At 42.1% G+C, this 25,566-nt stretch overlaps 1 protein-coding gene across 2 annotated transcripts in view; it reads right to left on the minus strand.

The window, feature by feature from the left end:
• Positions 1 to 339: 339 nt before the first annotated feature.
• Positions 340 to 25,566, minus strand: part of TMC7 (transmembrane channel like 7) — a 53,990-nt gene continuing 28,763 nt past the window's right edge. Inside the window, exons 6-16 of one of the 2 annotated variants that reach the window (XM_069569361.1) lie at positions 22,395 to 22,540; positions 19,011 to 19,158; positions 17,600 to 17,773; positions 16,347 to 16,504; positions 14,086 to 14,203; positions 13,690 to 13,787; positions 11,868 to 12,054; positions 9,555 to 9,685; positions 6,160 to 6,315; positions 3,211 to 3,289; positions 340 to 2,376 (exon numbers count right to left, since the gene is read on the minus strand). In XM_069569361.1, coding sequence (XP_069425462.1) covers positions 2,302 to 2,376; positions 3,211 to 3,289; positions 6,160 to 6,315; positions 9,555 to 9,685; positions 11,868 to 12,054; positions 13,690 to 13,787; positions 14,086 to 14,203; positions 16,347 to 16,504; positions 17,600 to 17,773; positions 19,011 to 19,158; positions 22,395 to 22,540 — 1,470 coding nt within the window. In that variant the 3' untranslated portion in view covers positions 340 to 2,301. The remainder of the gene's footprint in view (positions 2,377 to 3,210; positions 3,290 to 6,159; positions 6,316 to 9,554; positions 9,686 to 11,867; positions 12,055 to 13,689; positions 13,788 to 14,085; positions 14,204 to 16,346; positions 16,505 to 17,599; positions 17,774 to 19,010; positions 19,159 to 22,394; positions 22,541 to 25,566) is intronic. The other variant, XM_069569362.1, reaches the window with a different exon arrangement.

Consider the following 25,566-nt stretch of genomic DNA (forward strand, 5'->3'; position numbering starts at 1 on the left):
AGTCTTAAAAGCACTCATTTGATGACTTTCTAAAATTAAATATTTCTTTCTTCTCTCTGATTCTAGGAAAAGGCAAAGAGTAACCTTACAAATCGGAGAAGGCAATGGCAACCCACTCCAGTACTCTTGCCTGGAAAATCCCATGGATGGAGGAGCCTGGTGGGCTGCAGTCCATGGGGTCGCGAGTCATACACGACTGAAGCAGCTTAGCAGCAGCAGCAGCAGCAGCAGCAGCAGCAGCAGCAGCAGCAGCAGCAGCAGCAGCAGCCTTACAAACTGTTATAGTTGTCTGTGGTCACTAGATTGCTGACAAGACCCCTCCAATCACACACAATCACATTTTAAAACCTTCAAGACACAGTTTAATCAGTAGTTTTAATGCACATTTGTTAGAGAGAGCTGCACTTTAACAATTATACAGACATCTCCTGCAGTTATTAAAATTATCAAAATATATAAAAATATTCAAGAAGTATGCAAATTAGCAGCATTTACCTAAGATAAATATATTAGCATATTTCAGTATAATAACAGGGAAAGAAAACAGAGCTTCCAACACACACACATGCACACACTGCACAGAATACTTGACTGTTCTCAGAAGCATGCTGAAGGCAAGAATGCGCTACATATAAATTCTTTAGGCAAAAATGCCAATAATTTAGAATTTTTAAAGTGAGGATGGAATGAACTTCCATTTGTTCAAAATTCCATACTAGTTATTAGACTTAAATATTCATAAACCTTAAAAAGGTATGAAAAGCTTGAAAAGCTCATCAGTTTCATAGTTTTTAAAAATACCCTGTGTAAATACTAACTGTAGAAGAGCAAAAAAAAAAAAAGTCTGGCAAAGGTTCAAGTAGATAGCCTTGTGTTAACTATGGTGAGCTTGCTTTGTTTCTAAGAGCAAGGAGTCCATCATTTTTGAGTAATGGGAGAGTCCTGGGGTTGGGAAATAGTCTTCATAACAGCAGCTTTCTAAAACCTGCACCCACCTTTAAATGCCAGGCTATCCCAAGGAAAGGTTGCCAGTGAAAGGAAGGAAAACACGAGAAGGAGGGTACAGACAGCCCATTACAACACTACAGTACTTTGGAAAAGATTCTGAAGGTATTCGAATGAAAACTCATTAAACTGTAATCAAGGCTTATGTGAAAAGGTTTAAAGCTATCAATTTCAGGTAAGCTTATGCTGAGGTATTTATTGCATAAGGTTTTTATGGTAACAGAAGTCTTAAGAGATATCTACATGTTTTGTAAAATGAAATTAAAAATTTTAAGCACAAGAAAAACAAGGGCCCTTAAAACTATGAATCCCTACATTTAAAAGCTCCAGCATTCGGTCTAGTTGGGTACACCGCCAAAGGCTGGCCTAATGCTGCAGCCCACGTGGCCCCAACACTCAACACTCAACAGCCCCTTCTAGCCTGGCTCCGAACTGTGAAGTGCCATTCAGAGATCTCAGTGCAGGAAGGGACGCGGCCTTTGGCAGAGTCTGCCTCTTAATCTTGATGGCACAGAACCCTCCGCCAAGTCTCCAAACCCAGGACTAGAAGGGAATGGAAGGTTGTAACAATCCAGGTCCTTAAAGCAGCTTCCCCTGAGTAATGAGGCTGTAGCAACAAAATCCAGGCTGCCAAGCTGCGGCTGCTCCCCGATCAGGGGCTCAATCCAAGGCCCTCAGGGCCTTCCTTATTCACACGGCAGGAAGGGCTTTTTTCTGTCATACTGTATATTACTCTCATATTACATATTACCACGTAGCTGAAATTACATAACCATCCTCTCCATGCTCCACCATCTGTTTCAAACATCATGATTCCAGGGTTTCTGCATTTTAAGTCTACAGAACCATTCACAAGTCACTGCTTCTTAAGGGAACACCTCTCAGCCTAAACTCCCAGAACCTGGTTCAAAAGAACAAACCCAGGCTCATGGACTGATGACCTCCATAGTTAACTTTAAAAGACAATACAAGTAAGCTTGTAAAAACATGAGTGGTCTCTCCTCAATTTTGGTTGAAAAGCTTCCAAGTCAGTGTTTTGGTCAAGTGGCCCCTGAGCTGCTGGGTTACAGGCAAAAGACGTGGTTTTGAACCTGCTTTTCTAAGTTACTAATGCCCTAAACAGGGATCTGGTAATGTAAACACAGCCACTGGAGCTGCACGTATGGAACCACTTTCAGGAAAGGCCCAAACTCCAGAAAAATATATTTTAAAATTTCTGCTAAAATCCCCGACAGATATCGTAGGCTGGCAGGTCACCAGGCCAGCCTGTAAGCCGCAGGTGGCAGCATCTCCCCGTCAGTCTAGCCGGTTCCTCAGATCCCTCTGGGCTTCTGTGAGTTTCTGGATTAGATAGCGCTTGTCACGACTTTCCTAAAAACAGAGATAGGTTCAACAGCACAGTCAATATATTTGGAAACAAATATTATTTCAACCCAAGAAATTACCTATCAGATTCAAGGCCAAGGATCCAAAATACTGGGCCTCCAGTGACCTCCAAACTGTCTCTTTCACTCTTGTCCTCTGGGCGGCCCCCCACCCCAGCCCCCGGTCCACAAAGCAGCCTTGTAGAAATGTTCTTTTAAAAATAAACATCAGACTTGGACAATACCCTCCAGTGGCTTCTTATCACACTCAGAATTAAACCCAGACTTCTCACCATCATCCTCAGGCGGTGCTGTGACTCAAGCTCACCTTGCCTTTCCCATCATCTTGCACCCTCCGTGCAGACTGCCCTTCCTCCTGGGCCCAGACCTCGCTATTGTCTCTGCCTGTTACTCTCATACCCAAGACCTCCCATAACTGGCTCCTTCTCATCAGTCAAGTCTTGGCTCTATCGTCACTTCCAGCTGAGATGGCTGCTATCTCAGCAGCCGATGGTCCACCAGGCCCCTCTAACTAGCTCATCTATACCATCTTTACAGCAGTGATTGCAATCAGAATGTATCTTTTTCCTTTAGCCACCGAGCAGTCCTATCCCCCTTCTTCCCCTCTGCATCCCAGCACAGTATGAGGATGCGTGTGTTGAAGGCATGGATGACTCCAGGACCTGAACACAGAGCTGCAGGAGTCTGGGCCTGAAGGCAGAGTTCTGGGGAAGTGGTGATGGAAGCGTCCCTCTCTCTCCCTGGGAGAAGCTCCCCATTCCTTTCCGTGTCCTGCCATAAATGTCCCTGGCCCTGACCCCCGGGGCTGGAACTTTCTTACCAGGTTCAGCTGCTCTCGGAGCTGGACGACCACCCGCTTGTGCGCTCCAGCTAGGGCGATGAAGTAAAACATAATGAGGCTGCAATGTAAGGCGAGAGGTCACTCGGGAGTTTGTACCATCTGAAGGCCGCTGCACAACGACCCGACCCACTTGGCCTGGAACAGTTTTGCTTTTGTTTGAACAGAAGACAAAAAGAAAACCCACACCTCTCCCAAGCAGAGAGCATCAGAAAGAGCCAGAGAGGTTTTATCTGGCAATGGCAGCAGAGACCGATTCCTGCCTTGCTTTCCAAGTTAATACTAAAGCTCTTGAATCTCCGCTGGCACACACAAGAGGGGAGAGAGGAGGAGACGGTCTAGAAGCTCAGCTCAACACAGAATAAAGTGACTGTGGATGATCACTGTGGAGCTTCTCTGGCCTCAGCCCCCTCATCTGTAAAATGGGGATAACAGTAAAACCCAGTGATAACAAGCCTGCTGCTGCTGCTAAGTCACTTCAGTCGTGTCCGCCTCTGTGCGAACCCACAGACAGCAGCCTACTAGGCTCCCCCGTCCCTGGGATTCTCCAGGCAAGAACACTGGAGTGGGTTGCCATTTCCTTCTCCAATGCATGAAAGTGAAAAGTGAAAGTGAAGTCACTCAGTCGTGCCCGACTCTTAGCGACCCCATGGACTGCAGCCTACCAGGCTCCTCCGTCCATGGGATTTTCCAGGCGAGAGTACTGGAGTGGGGTGCCATTGCCTTCTCCGGATAACAAGCCTAACATAATACAATTCTGAATACAAGCAACTGGAAATTGCTCCTGCTTTCTGTGCAGCCCCAGACCTCAATTGTGGGTGGTTGAAGTTATTATCTTTGAGAAGACTGACAAGTGAAGTGAAGGGCAAGTGCCCAGGGAAACAGCAGGCAACATCATCCATGAAGGGGAGGTGGCTGCCTGTTCAATCTCCCCAGAGAAGGCTGAGGAAATGAGGGCCACTGGAATCAGGGATGTCAGTCTTCTCTTCTGGAAGTCCAAGGTCGAGAGTGATCCCCAAAGATGTGGAAGCCAGATCAGGCAACCACCGCCAGATGGCGGCAGCCAAACCGCAGCTGGAGTGAACCAACAACGATGGAGCCGCGGGATTCCAGGATCCGCGGGATTCCAGGATCTGTGGGATTCCAGGCTAATGGGCTACAACTCCCATATCACTGTATTAATATCAAAGGTACCTTACCTTTAACAAATAGTTTTTTATCCCTTTTCTTGCATCACCATGGGATTTTACTGTAGTAATTTCTACGTCATAGGATAACTGATGACTGCAGGAGTTAGTACAGGTAAGCTACAATCAACTCAGTGATTTGGGGTAGTTCTATAGTTTCCAGAACACTGAACCAGTGAATCTGAAACAATGGTCCCAAAGGAAATACAGAACAAGTTCCTTTGCGCCCCTGGTCACAACATTTTTGTCAGCTGATCAATACTTTCTTTTATGTTTCTTGAGAAAGAAAGTTATTAATACATAATAACATTTTCTATTTAAAGACACCTTATTTAATATCACTGAACTTACAGCCAACGGCACCATGATGTGTGCCCGAATGAAGCTTATCTAATAAGCACAGTCTCTGCATAAAACACATCCCAGCCTTCGTGCACTTAGAATACCCTAGACAACACTTCATGTCTGCAGGAACAGCGAAATCACCCCCCACCAAAAGCATGAAATGCAAGAAACACGGCACTATAAACAGATCATAAAAATTTAAGATACTTACAGTCTGAGCTGTGATTTGAATATTGTGTCCTGCCAAATTTCATATAAGTCCTAATCCCAAGGTGATCGTATTAGAAAGTAGGTCTGTGGGAGGTGATTAGGTCATAAGGATGAAGCCCTCACAAATGAGATTAGTGCCCCTATTAAAGAGACATCAGAGAGTTCCCTAGCCCCATCTGCCATTACAGAATACAAGAAGTCTGTAAGCTGCAAGAGGATCTTCACCTGACCATATCGGCATCTGGATCCCAGACTTCCAGGCTCCAGAACCATGAGAAATAATATTTAGCGACCCAGTCTATGATTTCCACTACAGCAGTGGAATAATAAATGCACTGAGACACTATGTATCAAAGCAACTCAGTTTTTGTTACTCAATGCATGAGTAACGCACTTCATAAATAACCACAAAAAAGCATCACTAGTATTGATTTTTTGGTTACAAAAATATTTTAGCTAGTAAGCATTTTTATAATACATAAAAATATGGAATTTATGAATAATGAGAATGGACAGTAATTAGAACATGCCTAATACAAAGTAAGCCCTCAACACACATTTGTGATTAGAATTACTTTAACATGCAAAATGAATCACTGCACAAAAGCCCTCATTGCCTCTGCACCCAACCCTTGTCATTTACTGAGCCTTCACTAAGGGCCAGGTCCTCTGCTAAACACTTCACACATATAACCATGTGTCCTTCTTCTCACAGCCCTACAAGGTATGTGCCATTTTTATTCCCATTTTCCAGGTGAGGAAATCAAGACTCAGAGAGGATATGTGATGACCTGAGGCCACACAGCTTGTCAATGGTACAGCCAGGATTCAAGGGCATGCTCCTACACTGGTACTCTTCTCTCAGCCCAGTTATCAATTCCTTTTCTGAAGAGCAACTAATTTTGTGATACTAATAATATGCAGTAATACTAATAATATGCAGTGTTTATTGGGTTATACTTTATAAGTCAGCCATCTGGCTAAGTGCCTTATATTTGGGATCTCCCTGAACCTGTTCAATGATATCCTAAATGAATTACTATTATTACAACATTTTAGGAATTAGGTAAAGTACAGCCCAGAGAGGTTCAGTATCACACCAGTGTCTCAGGTGAGCTCCATTTCCCAGTGGAGAGCAGCCCACCAGTCTCGATGGTGCTCTTGCGGAGCCCAGGTGGTTCTCACTTACCAGATGATCATGAAAAAAGGCACTGCGAAGGCTTCCGAAGTGATGCCATAAACCAGCGTCTGCAGCGAGTTGGGGAAGGTGCTCACTGTCTTGGGGACCACTTCCCAGGTGGTGTTGAAGTTGGTGAATGGCCCACAGGCTTTGGAGGAAGGGATGCTGCCAGGACACAAAGCACAGGGCTCAGGCCAGGCCTGCAGCACAGGCTGGGCAGCCCTCCTCTACATGCCCACAAAGCTGCATTAACAGTGGCCCACAAGGAACTGCCTCACCTTATGGGCTTTCTGGAATATCTCAGTGAAAAATGCTTTACCCTGATTGATTTCCAATTTATAAGAAATCGAGGACAGAAGATCAAGTTAAAAAAGAGTTACCATATATGATCCTGCAGTCTCACTCCTGGGCATATTTCCAGAGAAGACTCTAATTTGAATAGATACGTGAACCCCAATGTTCACTGCATGGAAGCAACGTGTAAGTATCCACCAAGAGATGAATGAATAGGAAGATGTGGTACACACACACACACACACACACACACACACACACACACACACACACAATGGAGTATTACTCAGCCAGAAAAAAGAATGAAATAATACAATTTGCTGCAAATAGATGGACCTAAAGATCATCATATTAAGTGGAGTAAGCCAAACAGAGAAATGGTATGTGTAATCTAAAAAAAAAAATTAATGAACTTTTTTACAAAACAGAAATAGACCCACAGACATAGAAAACAAACTTATGGTTACCAAAGGAGAAGGTGAAGAATGGGTAGGGATAAATTAGAAGTTTGGGATTAACATATACCCACTACATACATATAAAACAGATAGTCAACAAGGACCTACTGTAGAGCACAGAGAACTATATTCAGTATTTTATAATAACCTATAAAGGAAAAGAATCTGAAAAAGAATATTATTTATATAACTAAATCACTTTGCTGTACACCTAAAACTAACACAACATTGAAAATCAACTATACTTCAGTTAAAAAAAAAAAAAAAGAACCTGTTACTCGAAGATAGATACTCTGGTGATAGTCTAGAACGGCAATAAATTGAGCATCAGAAATTAAAAAAAAAAAGATCAAGATAAATGACACTGTGAGAAAACAGACAGCTCTAGAATGAGGGGAGACCACTCTTCAGCCTGTTAATTTAGAGGTGAGGAAACTCGCCTTGACTTTTTGAAGAATTAAAGGTTAAAAAAGACTAAGGAAACATGGTAACCAAAAGTAATGAGTAAAACCCGAAAAAGAGCCTCATTTACAAAATAAAGCTCTAAAAGACTATTTGGGGACAACTGGAGAAACTTGGCAATGGCAGGAATGTGGTACTGGCATTAATTTTCTTAGGTGTGATAATGTTATTGTGGATGCATAGGAAGAATGTCCTTCCTTTTAGGAAGTGAAGGTTTAGCTATTTAGGAATGAAACGCTATGACGCCTACAACCATGGTGTGGCTCATCTGCACACACACAAAAGGTATGCAAAGAGAGAAGAGAAGACAAATGTAGCAGGATGCAACAACTGGGACACCCAGGTAAAGGGTGTATAAGCTGTCGCTGCTGCTGTTTTTTTCAACTTTTCTATAGATTTGAAAATTGTTTAAATAAAAAGGGAAAAATAGAATTACAATGGGAAAAAAATTAAGGCTTGCAAGAATTGCCTATAGTCACATCACAAAGTTCTGTGTAGGAAATTTTCTACTGCAGGGATAAAAATAGATTCCTGGAAACAACCTAAATGTTGTTTAAGAAAATGGATGAGCAATTTGTGATCCATTCATACAATGGAATAAAGAACCACCGAGAGGGACACACACACATATAGCTATGACTGTCTTAGACAGAAACTAAGTAGCCAGAAACAGGATTGGAGGATGAATTTCCACCACATACTCGTCTATACTTTTCCAATTCTATGCCATGTGAATGCATTTCTTATTTTAAAAAGTCAAAGTTAAAAAATTAAAAGAACAAGAGTTCTGTATGTGCTGGCCTGGAAAAAGGACATAATATAAAAGTGAAACAAATTAAGTTGCCAAACAGTATTATTCCATATGCATTAAAAAATACATTTTTCATAATAAATCTCTTTATACTCTTTTCTGTACTACTTGAATTTTTCAATGTATAACATACTACCATTACAATAAACATATATAGACTTTGGTCACCTGATGCGAAGAACTGACTCATTGGAAAAGACCCTGATGCTGGGAAAGATGGAAGGCAGGAAAAGAAGGGGACAACAGAGGATGAGATGGTTGGATGGCATCACCAACTTGATGGACATGAGTTTGAGCAAGCTCTGGGAGTTGGTGATGGACAGGGAATCCGTGCTGCAGTCCATGGGGTCACAAGGAGTTGGACAGGACTGAGCAACTGAACTGAACTGACACAGACTCAAATTAGTTTACAAAATAATAAAACCTGAGAGAGGAATTCAAAGCTCTAGGCTTTTCAATTAAAGATGAAGAAATGTGGCGCAGTGGTAAAGACTCCACCTGCCAACGCAGGAGGTGCAAGAGATGTGGGCTTGATCCCTGGGTTGGGAAGATCCCCTGGAGTAGGAAATGGCAATCCACTCCAGTATAAGAAAAAAAAAAAATGAAGAAATGGGACAAAATAAGATAAATAAAGAAATGAAATTCCATGAGACTAAGACAAGGAGTGGAAAACTACAGCCCACAGACCAAATCTGGCCCACAGTCTATTTTTTATACTGGAACATAGTCTTGCCTGCTGGCTTATATACATAGATGCAACATAGGCTGCAGAGGTTTCAACATAGATGATATACAATCAGTTGAGCCCAATAAGTGCTATAGAAACCATATAGCTTGCAAAGGCTGTCATTTACTCTCTTTCCAGCGTCTAGTATAAATGGTTATAACAGAAGAAGTGGCATCACTGGGTCTGGAACCCTCAATTTCTCATCCTCAGGACCGAGCATTTCCCCTTTCCAAATTCCGCTCTAGATGATACACTCCGTGTGCCATGTCTGAGTTGTCTTTATACCCCCAGCACCTAGAACAGTGCCTGGTACATAGAAGACACTCCAAATCTTCTCAGTGACCATGCATTATCTTTACAATCAGAAGCAAACAATCCCAAAGGCAACCAGAAGAGAGGTCCTAGGAAAAGGGATCGGGTGGAACAGACCCAAACAACACTCTCAAAACCAATGGGAAACCTCCAAGTCCAAGTTCAGATGTGAACTAAGATATTTCATCATCCAGAGGGTGATTCCCAAACAAAGGTGGACCTGGCAGCCGGGAGTGACTCACTGGCCTCTGCTGGTGCCAATAAAGAATGCAAAGAAGGCTTTAACACAGAAGAGGGGCAAGTCAATAAGGGAATGTTCTAGAAAGAAAGTCATATTTACCGTGCCATGCTGATTGTCAGAGGTATAATTGCCAAGCACAGTCCAATCAGCAACACCAACAGGAAGAAGAAATTAGAATTGGATGCTCTGAACTGCCTCGGAGAGGGTCTGCAGGTATAAAGAAGACTTATCTAAGGAGAGAAAGGAAGAAAGAGGAAAAATGAAGAGCACTGCTTCTCCATGAATGAGCACAGTCATGCATTACAGTGGGAATATAAATTGGCTATAACCTTTCTAGAGGGTAGTCAGCAATACAGACCAAAATGAAAAAAATCGCCAAAACACATGTATATGGTATTTACTGCTACAGTTGTTGATAACAGGGAATAACTGAAAGCAACCAAAGCAGCTATCACTGTGGTTCCTAAAAGGTTAAAGTGACCCATACAATGGAAAGCCACCTAGCCCTTAGAAAATACAAGAGAACTTTACCTCATATAAGGCACTGTCAAGTGAAAAGTCGGGATGTCAAAACTTTGCACTGTATGATCTCATTTGTTTTTTTAAAAAATGAATTTTTAAACATTTTACCCTAAATTTCTTTTCTCAGCTTTACTGAGGTATAATTGACAAATAAAATTATAAGGTAGAGTATACAATGTGATACATTTACAGTATACAGCATGAAGATTTGAAAGGATTCAAAAAGTATTCTCCTTAGGGGTTTAAATATGTATTAAATGTATACATACCAGAATAGGAGATAATTTGCTTGCATTTTTACATGCACATTGGTTTTTCCTATATATTAAGTCTTTACTGAATTTGTTCCAATAATGTTTCTGTTTTTATGTTTTTGGGTTTTTTGGCTATGATATGTGGGATTTCAGGCTCTCTGACTGGGGACTGAAACGTCACCCTCTGCACTGGACCCCCAGTGCATAAGTTCCTTTCCTGTATATTAAAAATAGATATTTCCAATGAGGGAAAGACTTGAAGGGGAGATTAGGTGGGGCGGGGGAGAGAAAGAGGCACGTACCTCCTCCTGAGTATTGCAGAAAGCTACTGTCTCAGGAGCATCAAGCGGCAGTCAGAGCACCTTGTGAGCCGAGGGACCCTGGCGTCTGGTCAGGGTGTCTGGGGGCAGCTGGCCAGTCAAGCTGGGGTGTCAGAACTCAGTCCAGCGCCTGTGACCCATTCTCTTACCCCCGCGCTGTCTTTACTGAGCTACACGCTGGGAAGCCACTGCCTAACTGATACTTTCTGGAAGAAGATAAAGTTCCTGCGAGCTTTCTGGCATCCACTTCTCCCGTGGGGACTTCAGCCAACTGAGTTTTCAAATGAAAGCACTGGAACATTCTTCAAAGACCAAAACAGCTGGGTAGAACGTATGACCCAATGAAAGGCCCAGCCTACTGGATTAAGAGCATAGGCTCTGGAGTGAGGTAAACTTGGGTTCACATCTCAGGAGTCACTGATAAGCTGTGTGATCTTGGATCAGTTACTTAACCTCTCTGAACTTCAGCTTCCTAATTTATAAAATATGGTTACTACAGTACCTACTTTAAAGTATTACGTGATCATCTATATAGTGGTTCAGCAGAGTGAGAGGACACAGTATTATCATCACCTGTTAGTACTGTTGTACTTATTAATAATACTACTATTACTTCCATTTTTAATTCCTAGGGCCTGGTATACTAGGTGCTCAATTATGCTGGGCTTATTAACAGAGGATACCTCTAGAAGAAGGGATGGAATACATACCTGCACTGTTTAAATGTTTACCAGTGAGCATATATTACATCTATAATTTTAAAAAGTTTGATTAACAAATCAAGATAAATTAGTCATGGTAGGGCTACTTCACCCACTGAGCCCTTAGTTCAGGTATAACATCTACAATGTATGAGCTGTTTGAGGAGCCACATAAATAATTGAGAACTGAAAATAAATGCACCAGCTCCAAAAGCCAAGCAGAAAATTAAATAATTTTAAATAATAAACCTTTTCTTAAATATCACCAAAATGAACCACTGTAGACACTTACTCCTTGGAAGGAAAGTTATGACCAACCTAGACAGCATATTGAAAAGCAGAGATATTACTTTGCCAACTCAACTCTTGGCTATATACAAAAACATTTAAACCATAGGAGCAAGACCATTCTTCAACTCTCAAAATGATAAAAATGTGAAAATCCATTCAAAGTATTTTCTTCCACAATAAAAAATATATATATATATCAAATAAGGGATGCAATTCTGATACATCTGATGGGATCTGGGTGGGCTCCAGGCATGCGTATGCTGAATGTCCTGCAAGATCAAGAATGGTCCGGGTTATCGGCCCCTCAACCCCACCTCTCCTCACCTCTTTCACGTAAAAGATGATAATGAACTTTAAGGTTGCAATTGCAGGAAGAAGGGGTGAGAAAAAGGCTCCAATCCAGCAAATGGTTTGCCCGTAAACAATCCCCAGAACATTATCAGGGATGGCAAACTCCTGCTCTCCCCAGCACTGAAAAAGCTTCCAGGAGGAACAGTAGGTCACCAGGATCCTGCAAACAAACAGGACAGCTTACCACCTGGACTACCAGCGTTGGCCGAGGCACAGCACCACATCCACACAATAAGGGCTGTTTCCATGCATACTTCTCATGCAAACTGTTAGTCACATGTCTAGAAGATGCAAAGGACAGTGAACTCTGGAGTCATTAAGACTAGGGTACAAGTCTCAGATCTATAGTTTACCAGCCAAGTGACATTAGACAAGGTTCATTTCTCTCATCTGAAATGTAGAGGGTTATAACACAGCTTACTGCACTGCACTGTCTTGACAGTAAATGACCTGGGCAGTCTCTGTGTACAGCGCTATTGTTCATCCACACAGATAATGGCTTACAAGGGACCTATCGCCCTGTATGCCACTCATGGAATCCTAGAAGCTTCCTACAGAAACCCTAGGACCAGGGGCCTGAGATAAATACACACAGCTATTCACTGTAGCATTATCACATATTAACAAAAGTACTGGGTAACAACCTAAGTGCCCATCAGCAGGGGCTTCAGCATCAAATTAGAAGCAATGTGTACAGCGGACTATTAGACAGTCTTTAAAACATATGAGGAAAATATATGTGTCCTAACACGTAAAGTCATGGTATTTTGCTTGTGTTGGGAAAAAGCAAGCTGTGGACCCATGTAAATGTAACATGATCCCATCTGTGGGCGAGACAAGGACACTTTCAGCAAGACTCTGTTTACTTACATGTGTATTTATGTAAATATGCTTTTGTTTTCTCTTTAAGGATGGCTGGATCTACCCGCAGGTGTTAACAACGGCCACCTCTGAGAGGTGGGGTGGGTCTGGGGAATTAGGGGTAAGGTAACAAGAGGCCTCTCACTACTCTCAGAATTTCTATATTTATTTAAATATTAAAAAATTGTCATATAAACATTCACATCATATTTGTGTAATTTTTTTAAAAGGACAGTTTCTTTTTCAATGTTTACTTTTATGGGTTTATTAAACTTCTGGCATAGGCCAGGAGAATTTGTACATGTGAGTAAAAAAGAATTTGTACATGTGATTAAGTGAACAGTTTCACTTAGGGCTCAAGAAGAAGTTGAGAAAAAAAAATTTTTTTTAATGAAGGCATAGTAATGATAATCCCGATGGTGACAGTTAATGTTTTGTTGAGTTTTGTGGCATGGAGTGGTCTTAGTACTTTTATCTGCATTTTATCATTTAATCTTCACCAAAGGGGTATGAGATGGATACTGCCAGTATTCCCATTTCACAGGTAGGAAAACAGGCACAGAGCTTAAGTAACTTGCCCAAGATCACGTGATGAAACGGGCAGTGCTGGGCTTGAACACAGATTAGGAAATGCAGTGTCCACTGCAGCCTGGAGGGCCTCCACTAACAGGGCCCGTGGCTGTAACATGGCAAGAAGTCACCCCGAGGGCGTCCCCCGGAAAGCAGCCTCATTTCTGCTCTTTGTGCTGCCTTTCAATGGGGCGCATAATGGACTCGGGGTGACGGCCTGGAGCTGTCTGAAAGGCGCCAGTGGTTGTCAAGCGGTTTCCAGGATGTGGAATCATCCAGCACTTTGTGAAGAGCAGCTGTGATGGGAGCCTGTTGTGGGGGATGAGGGGTAGGGGGAGATAAGAGGGGTGCCCCTCACACTTACTTTCTAGGAAAATCCACAAAAAGTGTCACAGCCAGGATGATGATGAGGTCAAAGATCATCAGCTTGTACATTTCCTGCCCAACTTGGGTCTCCCAGCACTGAAACCAAGAGAGAAACAAGCCTGACTTGGAGCAGAAAAAGCCAGGTTCTAGCGAGGTCATTTCCAGCCCCGATCCTGTGCGTCTGGAGGTCACCAGCGAACACTCCCCTGAGCTCCAGCACGACTAGGGTTTTCAAACCCTTAGCAGTTCCTGGTGTGACAGACTCAGCTACAGAGCAAGAAAGAGGATCACCTGGGATTCACACCCTTGGCTCCATGGGCTGTTCTCTCGACCTTGATGCTACCGCCCCCCACAAACGACCCACCTCGTAGGACACCCTTCCCCCCAGCCTCACCGGGTAGAGTTTCTGGTTGTAGCCACAGAGCTCACACAAGTAGTTGTCACAGGATGTAATCTTGGAGCCCAGGGTGAACACCAGCACACAGATGGTGGCCAGCCGCATGAAGACGCACCTGCAGGGAAGAGGGGAGGCGGGGAACATGGGATGAGAAGGGCTTGGGGCAAGCTGGACCCTCGGAACAGGGCTGGGTGCAGAGAAGTTGCCTTTCTTAACAGCAAACCCACAAATGGGCACCGGGCTTCAGTTTCGGATGATGAGCAAGTTCTGGAAATGACGGTAGTGATGATGGCACAACACTGAGTATGTACTTTGTGCCACTGAATTACACACTTACAAGTGGCTAAGATGGTAAATTTCATGTTATATATATATAATCACATTTTTTAAAATGCAAAATAAAAAAAAATATCAGAAAGCTGGGAAGTCCTGAGTCCATGATGATGTAGCCATGCTCAGAACAACTCCTGAAAAGAACTAACTGAATTTTCTAAGTGTCAGTTTTGAAGATGGCTTAGGATATATTGAGAAGTGGGAAAAAAAGCACACTGCAGAGTCTCAGGTAGAAACAATCCTATTTTTAAAAGAAAACGAAACGTGTGAATGTTGGTGTGAACAATAGGAACCATGTAGATAAGGGCTGCTGGGGGGAAGTGGATTCAAGACAGGAGGGCAGAGGGCTCGTTTTCTTTAAAAATGGTTCACTTATTGTTTGGTTTATAATTTTTAAAAAATTAAATGAAATAGAAACATTAAAAAGCGTGTGAGTTGGGGAGCAAACCTATACCATCCATCTGATATTCTGTCCTCCTGGGAGGTGTGAGTACCCAGCATTGCCAGGGAGGCTTCCATAACTCAAAACTCATTTGGAATCTAATTAAAAAGTCTGAATCCACAGTCATTATGACGAGTGGATATAGAAAAACAAAAGACACATACAGCAACAATGATCTAAACCCAAAATAAAGAACATTATATAAGACAAATGCCCCAGCTTCTCTCACAAACCAATGGCATAACACAAGGGGAGGGGGATTTTTGAAAGGACAAAAGAGATTTAAGAAACATTAACAACCCAACACAGCAGGGGGCCTTTCTTTGGATCTTGATTTGAATAAACCAAGACCAACCAATCACAGAAAGCCCTCTGCAGCTCCATCAGGGACCTGACAATTCTATGAGACATGATGATGGCTCTGTTTGAAAAGAAAAGTCCTTGTCACTTTAGAGATACACTGAAGCTTTTACAGGTGAACCATGTTGCCTGAGATTTGCTTAAAATATTCCAGCAGAGTGGGGGAACCGCATGAGAGAAGACTAGCAAAATGTTGGTAAACAGTTGGAACTAAGTGATGATCACACATAGGGGGTCATGATACAGCCCTATTTGAAAATTTCCAAGATAAAAAGTTTTCTTTTAAGATGCAAATACCATCTGAGGCATTTGAGAAGCAGAAAGAAAACATTCCAGTTTCACACAGTCCCCACCTGGTCCTCCTTAACTCATGTGTGTTAACTCCCTGGGTCCAGCTTTCCGCTTGGCATTTATTTATTTTTAACAAAACCAAATATTTCTTAGTATGAGAAGAGATATTACAACAAATTACAAAAGGGCAACAGTAGCACACACAGTCAGTGTCTGGGCCACTTTTTTCTCAGCATTCACTCCAGCAAAAGTCTCAGGTTCCTACTTCAAGTTTCGAGCGTAACTCTGTTCCCAAGGCCCACGCATTGGGGCCGTGGGATAGAACTCGTGGGGGAGTTAATGCCCTTGGGACTCAGCCACCCTTAGGCAGGGGAGGGTGAACATTTGTTGAAGGACAAACATTCTACTCAGTAGGAAAACCCTAAAGATATTTTCCATGCAAACTCCCTGAGCTGTCCCACAGAACCGAGCCCCAGTTATAACTTCCCAAACAGCATACCCTTTATTAACTGCCTTCCCTTCTCTCCCTCTTCCTTACTCTCCTGCTGGTCATTCTAACATTTTCAGAGCAACATTCCTCCAAGGACCCACCCTGTTCGCTCAGCTGTCAGTGTGCTAATACATGAACCAAAAATACACTACAGCTGAGTAGACGCTTAAGTCAAAGAGATTTCTCTGCATGTGAAAACTCTGAGTCATTTGTGGAGACTATCTGAAGGCTGAAGAGGATTTTTGACCCAGCAGGGAAAAAGGTACCACAATTGATTAGCAATGGCTGCTGTGGGCAGGGGAGGTGACAAGTGGTGAACTGTTTGGCATGTCTAGGCATTACCTAAGGATTGTCAGCCGGATCTCAAAGCCTGGGGAATAATCCTCATAGTGGATGATCTTGGCAAAGATTATCGGGGTGATAAAATTAGCCAGCGTGATCACAATGGAAGGCAGGTACAGAATCAAGAGGTTCTCTCCAAAAACCATCTTGTCAATTTCCTATGAAGATAACAAAACTGGTCAGGAGTACAATAAATTGCATCACAAATGAACTGACCTTAAGAGAACACAACTATACATGTGTCAAGTCATTATGCTCAACACCTTAAACTTACACAGTTGTTGAAAGTTAATCATATCTCATTAAACTGTAAGAGGGAAAAACACCCAAATACATTTAGCAAATGAAACAAAACATTTTTTCATTCAACATGGCACCTAAAACTAAGCAATCTTCTTCCTTGGGTGTTCAAACAGAGGAAGCATGATCTAGTACCATACTGAAAGAAAAACAAGCTCTACTGGGTTTATTAAGGTGAAATATTAAAAAGCCCATGCATTCTGGATCAATGGGTGATTTACAGCATTTTCAAGGCTATAATTTTATTTTTATCCCAGATAGCCATATATGTCACCAAAATTCTATTATTATGAAAGGAGAGAATGGCTACTCCAGGTCAATTAGCACTACAGCCTTGAACATGCTGTAAATTACCCACTGATACACAATCTATCTCCCTAGGTAAATGGCTACCTATTTGACTAAATTTTGGCCAAAGGGATATAAGTAGAAGTTTTCAGTGCAACCTCCATGTGCTGCCCCCCATCCCCTTCACTTCCTCCCCACTGGCTGGTGGGCCACCCTGTGCCATACAGAAGGCCATGTCCTAAGGAAGGCAGAGCTACAAGACGGAAGGAACCTGGGCCCCTGACAGCTGATTTCATGAAGCAGAGCCACTAGACCGACTAGGATTTTTTAAACCACTGTTATTTTAGGTAAATTGAGGCCCCTTTACCTAGTTACTAAAGTAGTACAGTTGGGGCTTAAATCCAGGCAGTCCAGCCTAGACTTGAATACCATAAATTCCAGGAGGAGTAGGTACCCCAAACAGTCTATTTTGGATGCTTTTTTCCCTACTGAAAATAAAAAATTGGTCAGTCTGATTTTAGGTTTTTTGTCATATCAGCCAAACGTATATTCCCATATGTAAAACAGAATGATGATAGTTATCTCCCTTGCAGGTTTGCAATACACTTAGCATACATAACGCCCTACCGGAGTAAAAGTTAAATTGACTTGCACGGAGCACTTACTTTTTTCATGTGTTCTTGAGAGAATATAGTCGCTTTGTAGATTGCATAAAAGCATGCTGCTAAAACGGCCAGCACAATACAGTTCAAAAATAGTCTCAAAGAGTAAATTCGTATCGTTTCTTCCGAGGTCCTTTCTGCTATTTTTTGCCGTATTCTTTCCTCCTCCAGATCTGCCTGAGAATCAAAGAAAACTCATTTGTGAGCACTGGGATGAAGGGATATTTAGGGGTGGAAAATGTGACTCATTGTCATACCCTTCCTCTCCATCTTTACAGTTTCCTTAAATACTCATCTCCCCCAGGATATCCTCTCAGACCAAGCCCAACCAGTTTCCAAGTCTACTAAAAGCTTAAGTGAAGGCAGAACCTCCTATTAAGACTGCAATTAGATTTTGCAATATATGTGAAAACTGAACTATAACCCATTTAGGACATTATCTAATGTAGTAATTATGCAGTAGGCATTGTGGGGCTTCCCTGGTAGCTCAGCTGGTAAAGAATTCACTTGCAATGCAGGAACCCTTGGTTCAATTCTTGAGTCAGGAGGATCCCCTAGAGGAGAGCATGGCAACTCACTCCAGTATTCTTGTCTGGAATATCCCCATGGACAGAGAAGCCTGGTGGGCTTCAGGTCATGGGGTCACATGGAGTCAGACCCAATTGAGTGACTAAACAGCCCAGCAGGCATTATTTCTTTAAACAAAGAATACACCTGGTTTGATTGCTTCCATCTCATGTTGTTAATCTTTTGATATCATCTGTCTCTCCTCCTTTCGGGGCAGGTTTGACAAAGATGATATTTGTTACTCCTTTTATCCTGATTAATTTGGAACTTCTGTATTTTCATAGTCTCTGCATCCACCTTATCATCATAGCATTCACAGCTCTATTTGTCCTGTCTTACGCTCTGTTTCTCCTGGTTTATGACAGGTTCTCATCAAGCGGAAAAATAACAGTACAAACCAACAAGGACCTACTGTATAACACATGGAACTCTACTCAGTATTCTGTGATCATCTACATTAGAAAATAATCTAAAAGAGAATGAACATATGTATACGTAATAACTGAGTCACATTGCTGTTCATCTGAAACTAACAACTTTGTAAATCAACTATACTCCAACAACATTTAAAAAAAAAGAATCAGTTTTCTTCAACTAGGATTAAAATAAGTTTCCTAAATTAAAAAAAAAAAATGTTCTGAGAAGGGAAGATACCATCTCTTTGCCCAGCTCCAGTTCACCAGCTTTATGCTTGGAGCTAAAGTGATCAACCTCAGGGAGTAGTTCTTCAAAAAGCTCTTGAAAACCTCACAGGGGAAGGTACTTAAGCAGGACAGCCCGGCCCCCACTAGCTCCTCTGCAGGCTGCAACCCCAGGTCCCACCAAGAGAGAGCTGAGCAGCACTCACCCGCAGCTCATAGCGCAGGCTGCTGTGCTTCAGGTCCGCCATGCTGCGGTTGGTGATGCAGAAGTCCCAGCCGGCAAAGATCTTGTTGCAGTAACTCTGGAAGTGCTCCTCACTCCGGATCAGGTTGATTTTGAACCCTTCCACCGACCTGACCCCAAAACATGATTATCCATTTTATTACAACAACAAAACACAGGCCTGTGGACTGGCTTTGCCTAAAATTAAAAGGATATACACGTGACTGCACCTTCCACCGATTTTGACATGCATGGCCCAGCTCTGGACCATTCTAAATACGGAGCAGACAACCAGGCATCTCAGTGTTGAAAATCGGTCCCTTTATCCATTCAATGACCTTTTTCCACAGCTGGAATATAATCCGAACTCAACATACCCTTGAGTCCTATAGGATTCTGCATGGCACCATCTTTCCTCCCAGAAAGCCACTCTGCTGTAATGACAATAGCTTTCTTCTTTTCCATAAACACCAAACCTCTCCTGCAGCCTCAGGGCCTTTGCACTTGCAAAGGTCTCTCTGCCCTCCCCTCTTCCTATGGCTGCCTTCTTATTCCCTGTTGTTTCACTCCAATACCCCTTTCTTCCATAGATTCCCCCACTATCTCATCTAAAGTTGTGGTTTCCGACTTCAAGTCAGTCTCTTTACTTTCCCTGACAGCAATAACCTAACCTACAATCATGTTATTCAACGTGTTCACTGTGTTTGTAAGTCCTTATCCTGACTAAATTTTAAATTCCTTGAAGACAAGTACCCTGGCTGTCTTGCTACCTTTATATCCAGAGGGCCTGGATATAAATATAACCACTATCCATCTGATAAATAAATGCATGAATAAATGCCTTAAACAGTAAAATAACCAAATATTTAGTGAGCACCTGCTCAAGTCAGACACAACTCTGTTGTACAACTTCATAATCAATACTCATTCAAATGCTTTTCTGGAAAACATACTCTGACACTTGATATAGCAATAAAAACATCAAATGCCACACACTCTGTAGACAAACCAGGGTATTTTTAGGATTGGCTACTGAGTTGTGAACACAAATAGAAGTGGAAGGAATTATAGCAATCAGTCATTCTGCCAAAGGTTCATAGCAAGGCATTTATGCCAGAACCAGCTGGGCTGCTTTTCCAAAATGTAGACTCCCAGGTGATTCCATATCCTGAGATTTTTAATTCAGTATGTCTCATGTCAGGGGGTGCATCCAGAATTATGCTACTTGTAAAGCTCCATGGTGATTCTGAGGTCCCACTCCAGTTGAATGGTCTGATTTAGACCAAACCTACATTTTACAGATGAGAAAACTAAGATCTAGAGAAGGGAAAAATTATTTCCTAGGTCCAGAGGGCTAGAGGCAGAACTGGGGCTAGTTGAGTGGTGACGATGATGGTGATAATGATTTTAATTTTAAATGTCTACAAGGTGCCAAGCCCAGTGCTAAGTTCTTTACCTGCCCTGTTTCAGTTAATCCTCCCAACAACCCTTCTAGGTCTGTGCATTTCACAGATGAAGAAAATGAGGTCCAAAGAGGTGGAGTGACATTTGAACCTTGGTCTCTGGACCCCAAGTCCACTCTCTTTGCTACCCTAAAGCACTTCCTCCTCCCTGGGGAGGCCGCTCCCCATCACATCACAGGCATCCTCTCTGCAGGCCTTACCATGAAACAATCAAGGCCATTAGGTGAAAGAGCTCAATCAAGACCCGCAGGTGGATTCACTGTTCAGCTAATAAAGCTTCTTCTTCAGGGCCCCTTCCAAGGCCCCAGAAGCACCTCTAGCAACACGTTCATGAGGTCTTTTTATTTTTTATAACATGCAAAAGATATTCCCATGCTCTTTGTCTTACAGAGGTTCCCTCCATATTGTCTACACAGAAGGTCCATAAAACTTGGGTGTGCCCCTACCACAAGCACAAACAGCAAAGCCAGAGCCCCAGTCAACCAACATTTCTTACCCAAGCATCTTTCCGCCCTCAAGATGAGCAGAATGACCGCTCTTTCCTGTCAGTGTGCTGTCTGTCTGGTGGGGGATAGACACACATCAGATCATTTCCATCTCATAGATTCTGACTCAGGACACAAGTACCTAGTGGGCTCTGGGGTTTTCTCTGTGGTGGTGATCCCTGGTCTCCATGGAGGACGAACTCAGACTTTACCAGCCTGGTCTCTTCTACATCTGTAATAAGGAGCTTCACAGCCCCATGGCTTATAGCACTGCCTGGCTTTATAGGGACAATGAAGTGGGTAAGAGAGGCGTTCATCCAAGCTTCCCACTTGCACTGGAGACAGTAAGCCGCCCATCAGGAATGCGTGGCTCTCCTTCCATAGCGTAGCACAAGTGCTGGGAAGTGGCTTCCAGGCAAGGACAACATTTCTCAGCCTTCCCTGCAGTGAGCTGTGATCACGTGACTAAGCTATACTGATGGAATGTGAGTGAAGTCCATCACTCTCAGGCTGAGCCCAGAAACACCTTCCGTGTGATTCTCCTCCAAGGTCGTTTTCCCTTCCAGCCCTTCAGAGGAACAGGAAAGCCACACGTGCAGACAATGGCTAAACTTCAGTCAGCCTGAGCTCTGGCAGGACTGAGAAGGAGTCTTCTACACTAACCTGCGCCCACTAAGAACTTCACGTAAAGATGTTCACGTGTAACTTTCATCGTGTTGGGCCACTGTACTTTCGGGGACAGTTGTTTGTTAAAGTAACTTAAAATAATTAATATTCCTCATTTTTCTTGGAATTGACATCTCCCACTAAAATATCTGTCCACCATGGGAAATGCCACAATCACATATGACCCTAACCCACTGGCCACAACTGAAGGGTCAGGACTGGGTGCCTGAAGGAAGCAGAGCCAATGAGTTCCTTCAGAGGATTTCTGAGCTTGTGACCCTGGGACTCCACACAAGGAAGCTGCCACCAGCAGAATCAGAGATGCAGGAGCCCGTGCTTTGAGTTGTTTTGAATCCATCCTTGTCCTTCCTATAATCTGGAGTTTCCTCTCTTCCTTGGTTCTCTCAGCCACTCACTACCCCTTTAACCCAGTTAGTCAGAGTTGGGATTCTGCTACTTGCAACCCAATAGAGACCTGTTAGCATACACACCAGATCAAAGATAATGCTGGGGGAATGTATTCAACAGTGATTGACTGAAAACTCCAGGCTGCTACTCCAGCTCCCAAATGCTGCCTCCATTTCCTCCAGGTCTCCACAGCCTCCAGCACATTCACAAATCTTTTTTTCCATAAAGCCCACCCTTGGATTCTTCTCATCCTTTGGGCAATGGCTCCCAGAGTCCACAGATCTCCAAGAGACTCCAACCATCAAGAGTAATTCAAAAAGAACACAATGACAAGATAAACTGTACCTTTTCACTATCCAAACAAGGCTCAGAGCCAGGTAGGCAATTGTGCTTAACAAATAAGCCAGAGGCAGATCATAGGTGAAATTCTGAAATTTCACCCCATCAATGGTGTAATGTCCATAAAAGAGGTAGGTATCCTCCAGGAAACCCTGAAATAAAGCCAAGGGCATGAGGTCAGATTGGTGAACTGACTGCAGGAAACCAGGAAACCAGTCTCCACCTCAAGGAATTCACATTCCAGTGTCATTGTTCATCCCTGAATTCCCAGAGACTGGAAAAATTCCAGATCTGTAGCAACATGGATACAACTAGAGATTATCAAACTAAGTGAAGTCAGAAAGTCAAATACCACATGATATCACTTATATGTGGGAGTCTAAAATACGACACAAATAGAAACAGAATCATGAATATAGAGAACAAACTGGTAGTCAAAGATGAGGACGTTGGGAGTGAGCATATGTAAGCTTTTATATAAATAATGGATAAACAAGCTCTGTGCTGTACAGTAGGAGTATATTAGAAAAAAAATAATGTACTGGACTTCCCTGGTGGTCTAGTTCTTAAGACTCCGCACTTTCAACACAGGAGGCATGGGTTCAATCCCTGGTCAGGGAACTAAGATCTCACGTGCCATACAATGTGATAAAAAAAAAGATATATATACATATTTATACAAACATACATATAACTGAATCACTTTGGTGCACAACAGTAATTAACAACACTGTAAATCAACTAATATTTCAATTTTTTAAAATTAATTTTAAAATTTAGACCAATTAAAAATTCCAGAAGTATATAGCTGCTCAATTAGGGTTTGGGAAATAAAGCACAGATAAAGTCTGAGCATTGAAAATACATAGGGGTACAATCCAAAAATGAAATTAAGGAAACAATCCCATGTGCAATAACAGCAAAAAAAATAACATCCTTAGGAACAGATTTAACAAATCAAGTATAAACCTTAGATTCTTAAAACCATAAAACATTGTTTTAAAAATTAAACAAGAGCTAAGTAAATGGGAAAACATCCCTTGTCCATGGATCATGAGATCCATGGCAACTCTCCCCAAACTGGTCTACAGAATCAACACATCACTATCGGAATCCCAGCTGGCTTCTATGAGAAACTGCTAAGATAATCCTAAAATTCATATAGAATTGCAGGGGTCTCAGAATAGCCAAAATAATCTTGAATGAGAAAAATAAAGTTGTAAGACTAACATATCCCAATTTCAAAACTTACAACAAAACAACGCTAACCAAAACAATGTGATACTAGGGTAAGAATAGATGTCTAGGTAAATGGAATAGAACTGAGCCCAAAAATGAAACCCATACATCCGTGGTCAGCTGATTTTTGATAAGGGGAAAAAGAGACACTGCTGAGACAACAGGGTGTGCACGCACACTTGGTTGCTCAGTCGTGTCCAACTCTTTGCAATCTGCCAGGCTCCTCTCTGGATAGCCACATGCAAAAAATAAAATAAAGCGGAGCCCCTACCTTACCCTATCTATAAATTTTAACCTAAAATAGACCAAAGGCCTAAATGTAAAAACTAAAGCTATAAAACTCTTAGAAGAGGATAGAGAGTTAAATCCACATGATTTTGAATCTGGCAATGGATTATTAGATATGACACCAAAAGCACAAGCAATAACAGAGAAAAGAAACTGGACTTCATAAAAAATAAAAAACTTTTGTGCTTCTAAGGACACTATCAAGAAAGTGAGATGACAATCCAGAGAAGGGGAGAAAATATTTATAAATCATATACATGATAAAGTATTTGTATCTATAATATTTGGAGAAGGAAAGGGAAACCCACTCCAGTATTCTTGCCTGGAAAATTCTATGGACAGAGGAGCCTGGAGGGCTACAGTCCATGGGGTGGCAGAGTCAGATATGACTGAGTGACTGAGAACAGCACATCTAGAATATTGAAAAAAAATCTTATAACTCAACAATAAAAACATAGATAATCCAATTAAAACTAAAAAAAAGAATCCAAACAGACATTTATTCTAAGAAGATACACAAAAGACCAATAAGCACATGAAAAGATGATCAACATTATTCATTAGAGAAATGCAAATCAAACCACAAAGAAATTCTACCACACACAAATTAGGGTGACTATAATCAAAAGGCCAGGTAACAGCGAGTGCTGGCAAGGATGTAGGAGACACATCAGACTTATTCAGCGCTAGTGAGGATTGGAAGCATACAGCCACTGTGGAAAAGTTTGGCAGTCCCTCAAAAAGTTAAACATCTGACCCGGTGATTTCCACTCCTCAAAGAAGTGAAAAGATGTGTGCACACAAAATCTCGAACATGAATATTTTTAGCGTCATTATTCATAATAGACAAAAGGTGAAAGCCATCCTGATGTCCATTATGACTGTATAAACAAAACGCAGTATTTCCACACGACGTACTCTTACTTGGCCACAACAAGGAATCAAAGACTGACAGAAGCTCCAACGTGCATGAACTTTAAAAATATGCCAAGAAGTTAGAGACAAAAGATCTTGTATTATACGATTCCACTTACAAGAAATGTCATGGATAAGCATTTCATAGAGACAGAGGTAGATTAATGTTTGCTTAGCATTGATTAGCAGAATTGGTAGGTGATAATGGGTACAGGTTTCTTTTTGAGGTGATAAAAATATTCTAAAATTGATTGTGGTAATGGCTGCATAACTCTATGAATATACCAAAAACCAGTGAATTGTACACTTTAAATGGGTGAATTGTACAATATGTGACTTGTACCTCAATAAAGCTATTATCAGAGAAAAATAAAACAAAACAACACCCCCTCCAAGCCCAAAGGAACCCTATGAGAAAATACAGCAGAGAAAAGTCCACGACTCTTACGGTGGGAATAAATGAGTTCACCTCAGACTCCTCCTTGAATAGCAAGGATAGAACATTCTAGGAGAGTGAAGAAGGAAATATACAGAGAAGAGAAATAGTATACGTAGCAACTAGATGTTCACTACAGTATTGTTTAGAAAGGGGAAAATGGAAACAATCTGAATGTTCATCAATCAGGGACTGGCTAGATCATGAAAAATCCATACTGTAGTATATTAAGAAGCCCATATAAGTGCATAAGAAAGGTGGAGAAAGCGATGAACCATGGTGCGAAGGGATTAGCGGTCT

The sequence above is a fragment of the Ovis canadensis genome, chromosome 24, assembly GCF_042477335.2.
Source record: "Ovis canadensis isolate MfBH-ARS-UI-01 breed Bighorn chromosome 24, ARS-UI_OviCan_v2, whole genome shotgun sequence".
Classification (NCBI taxonomy): Eukaryota; Metazoa; Chordata; class Mammalia; order Artiodactyla; family Bovidae; genus Ovis; species Ovis canadensis.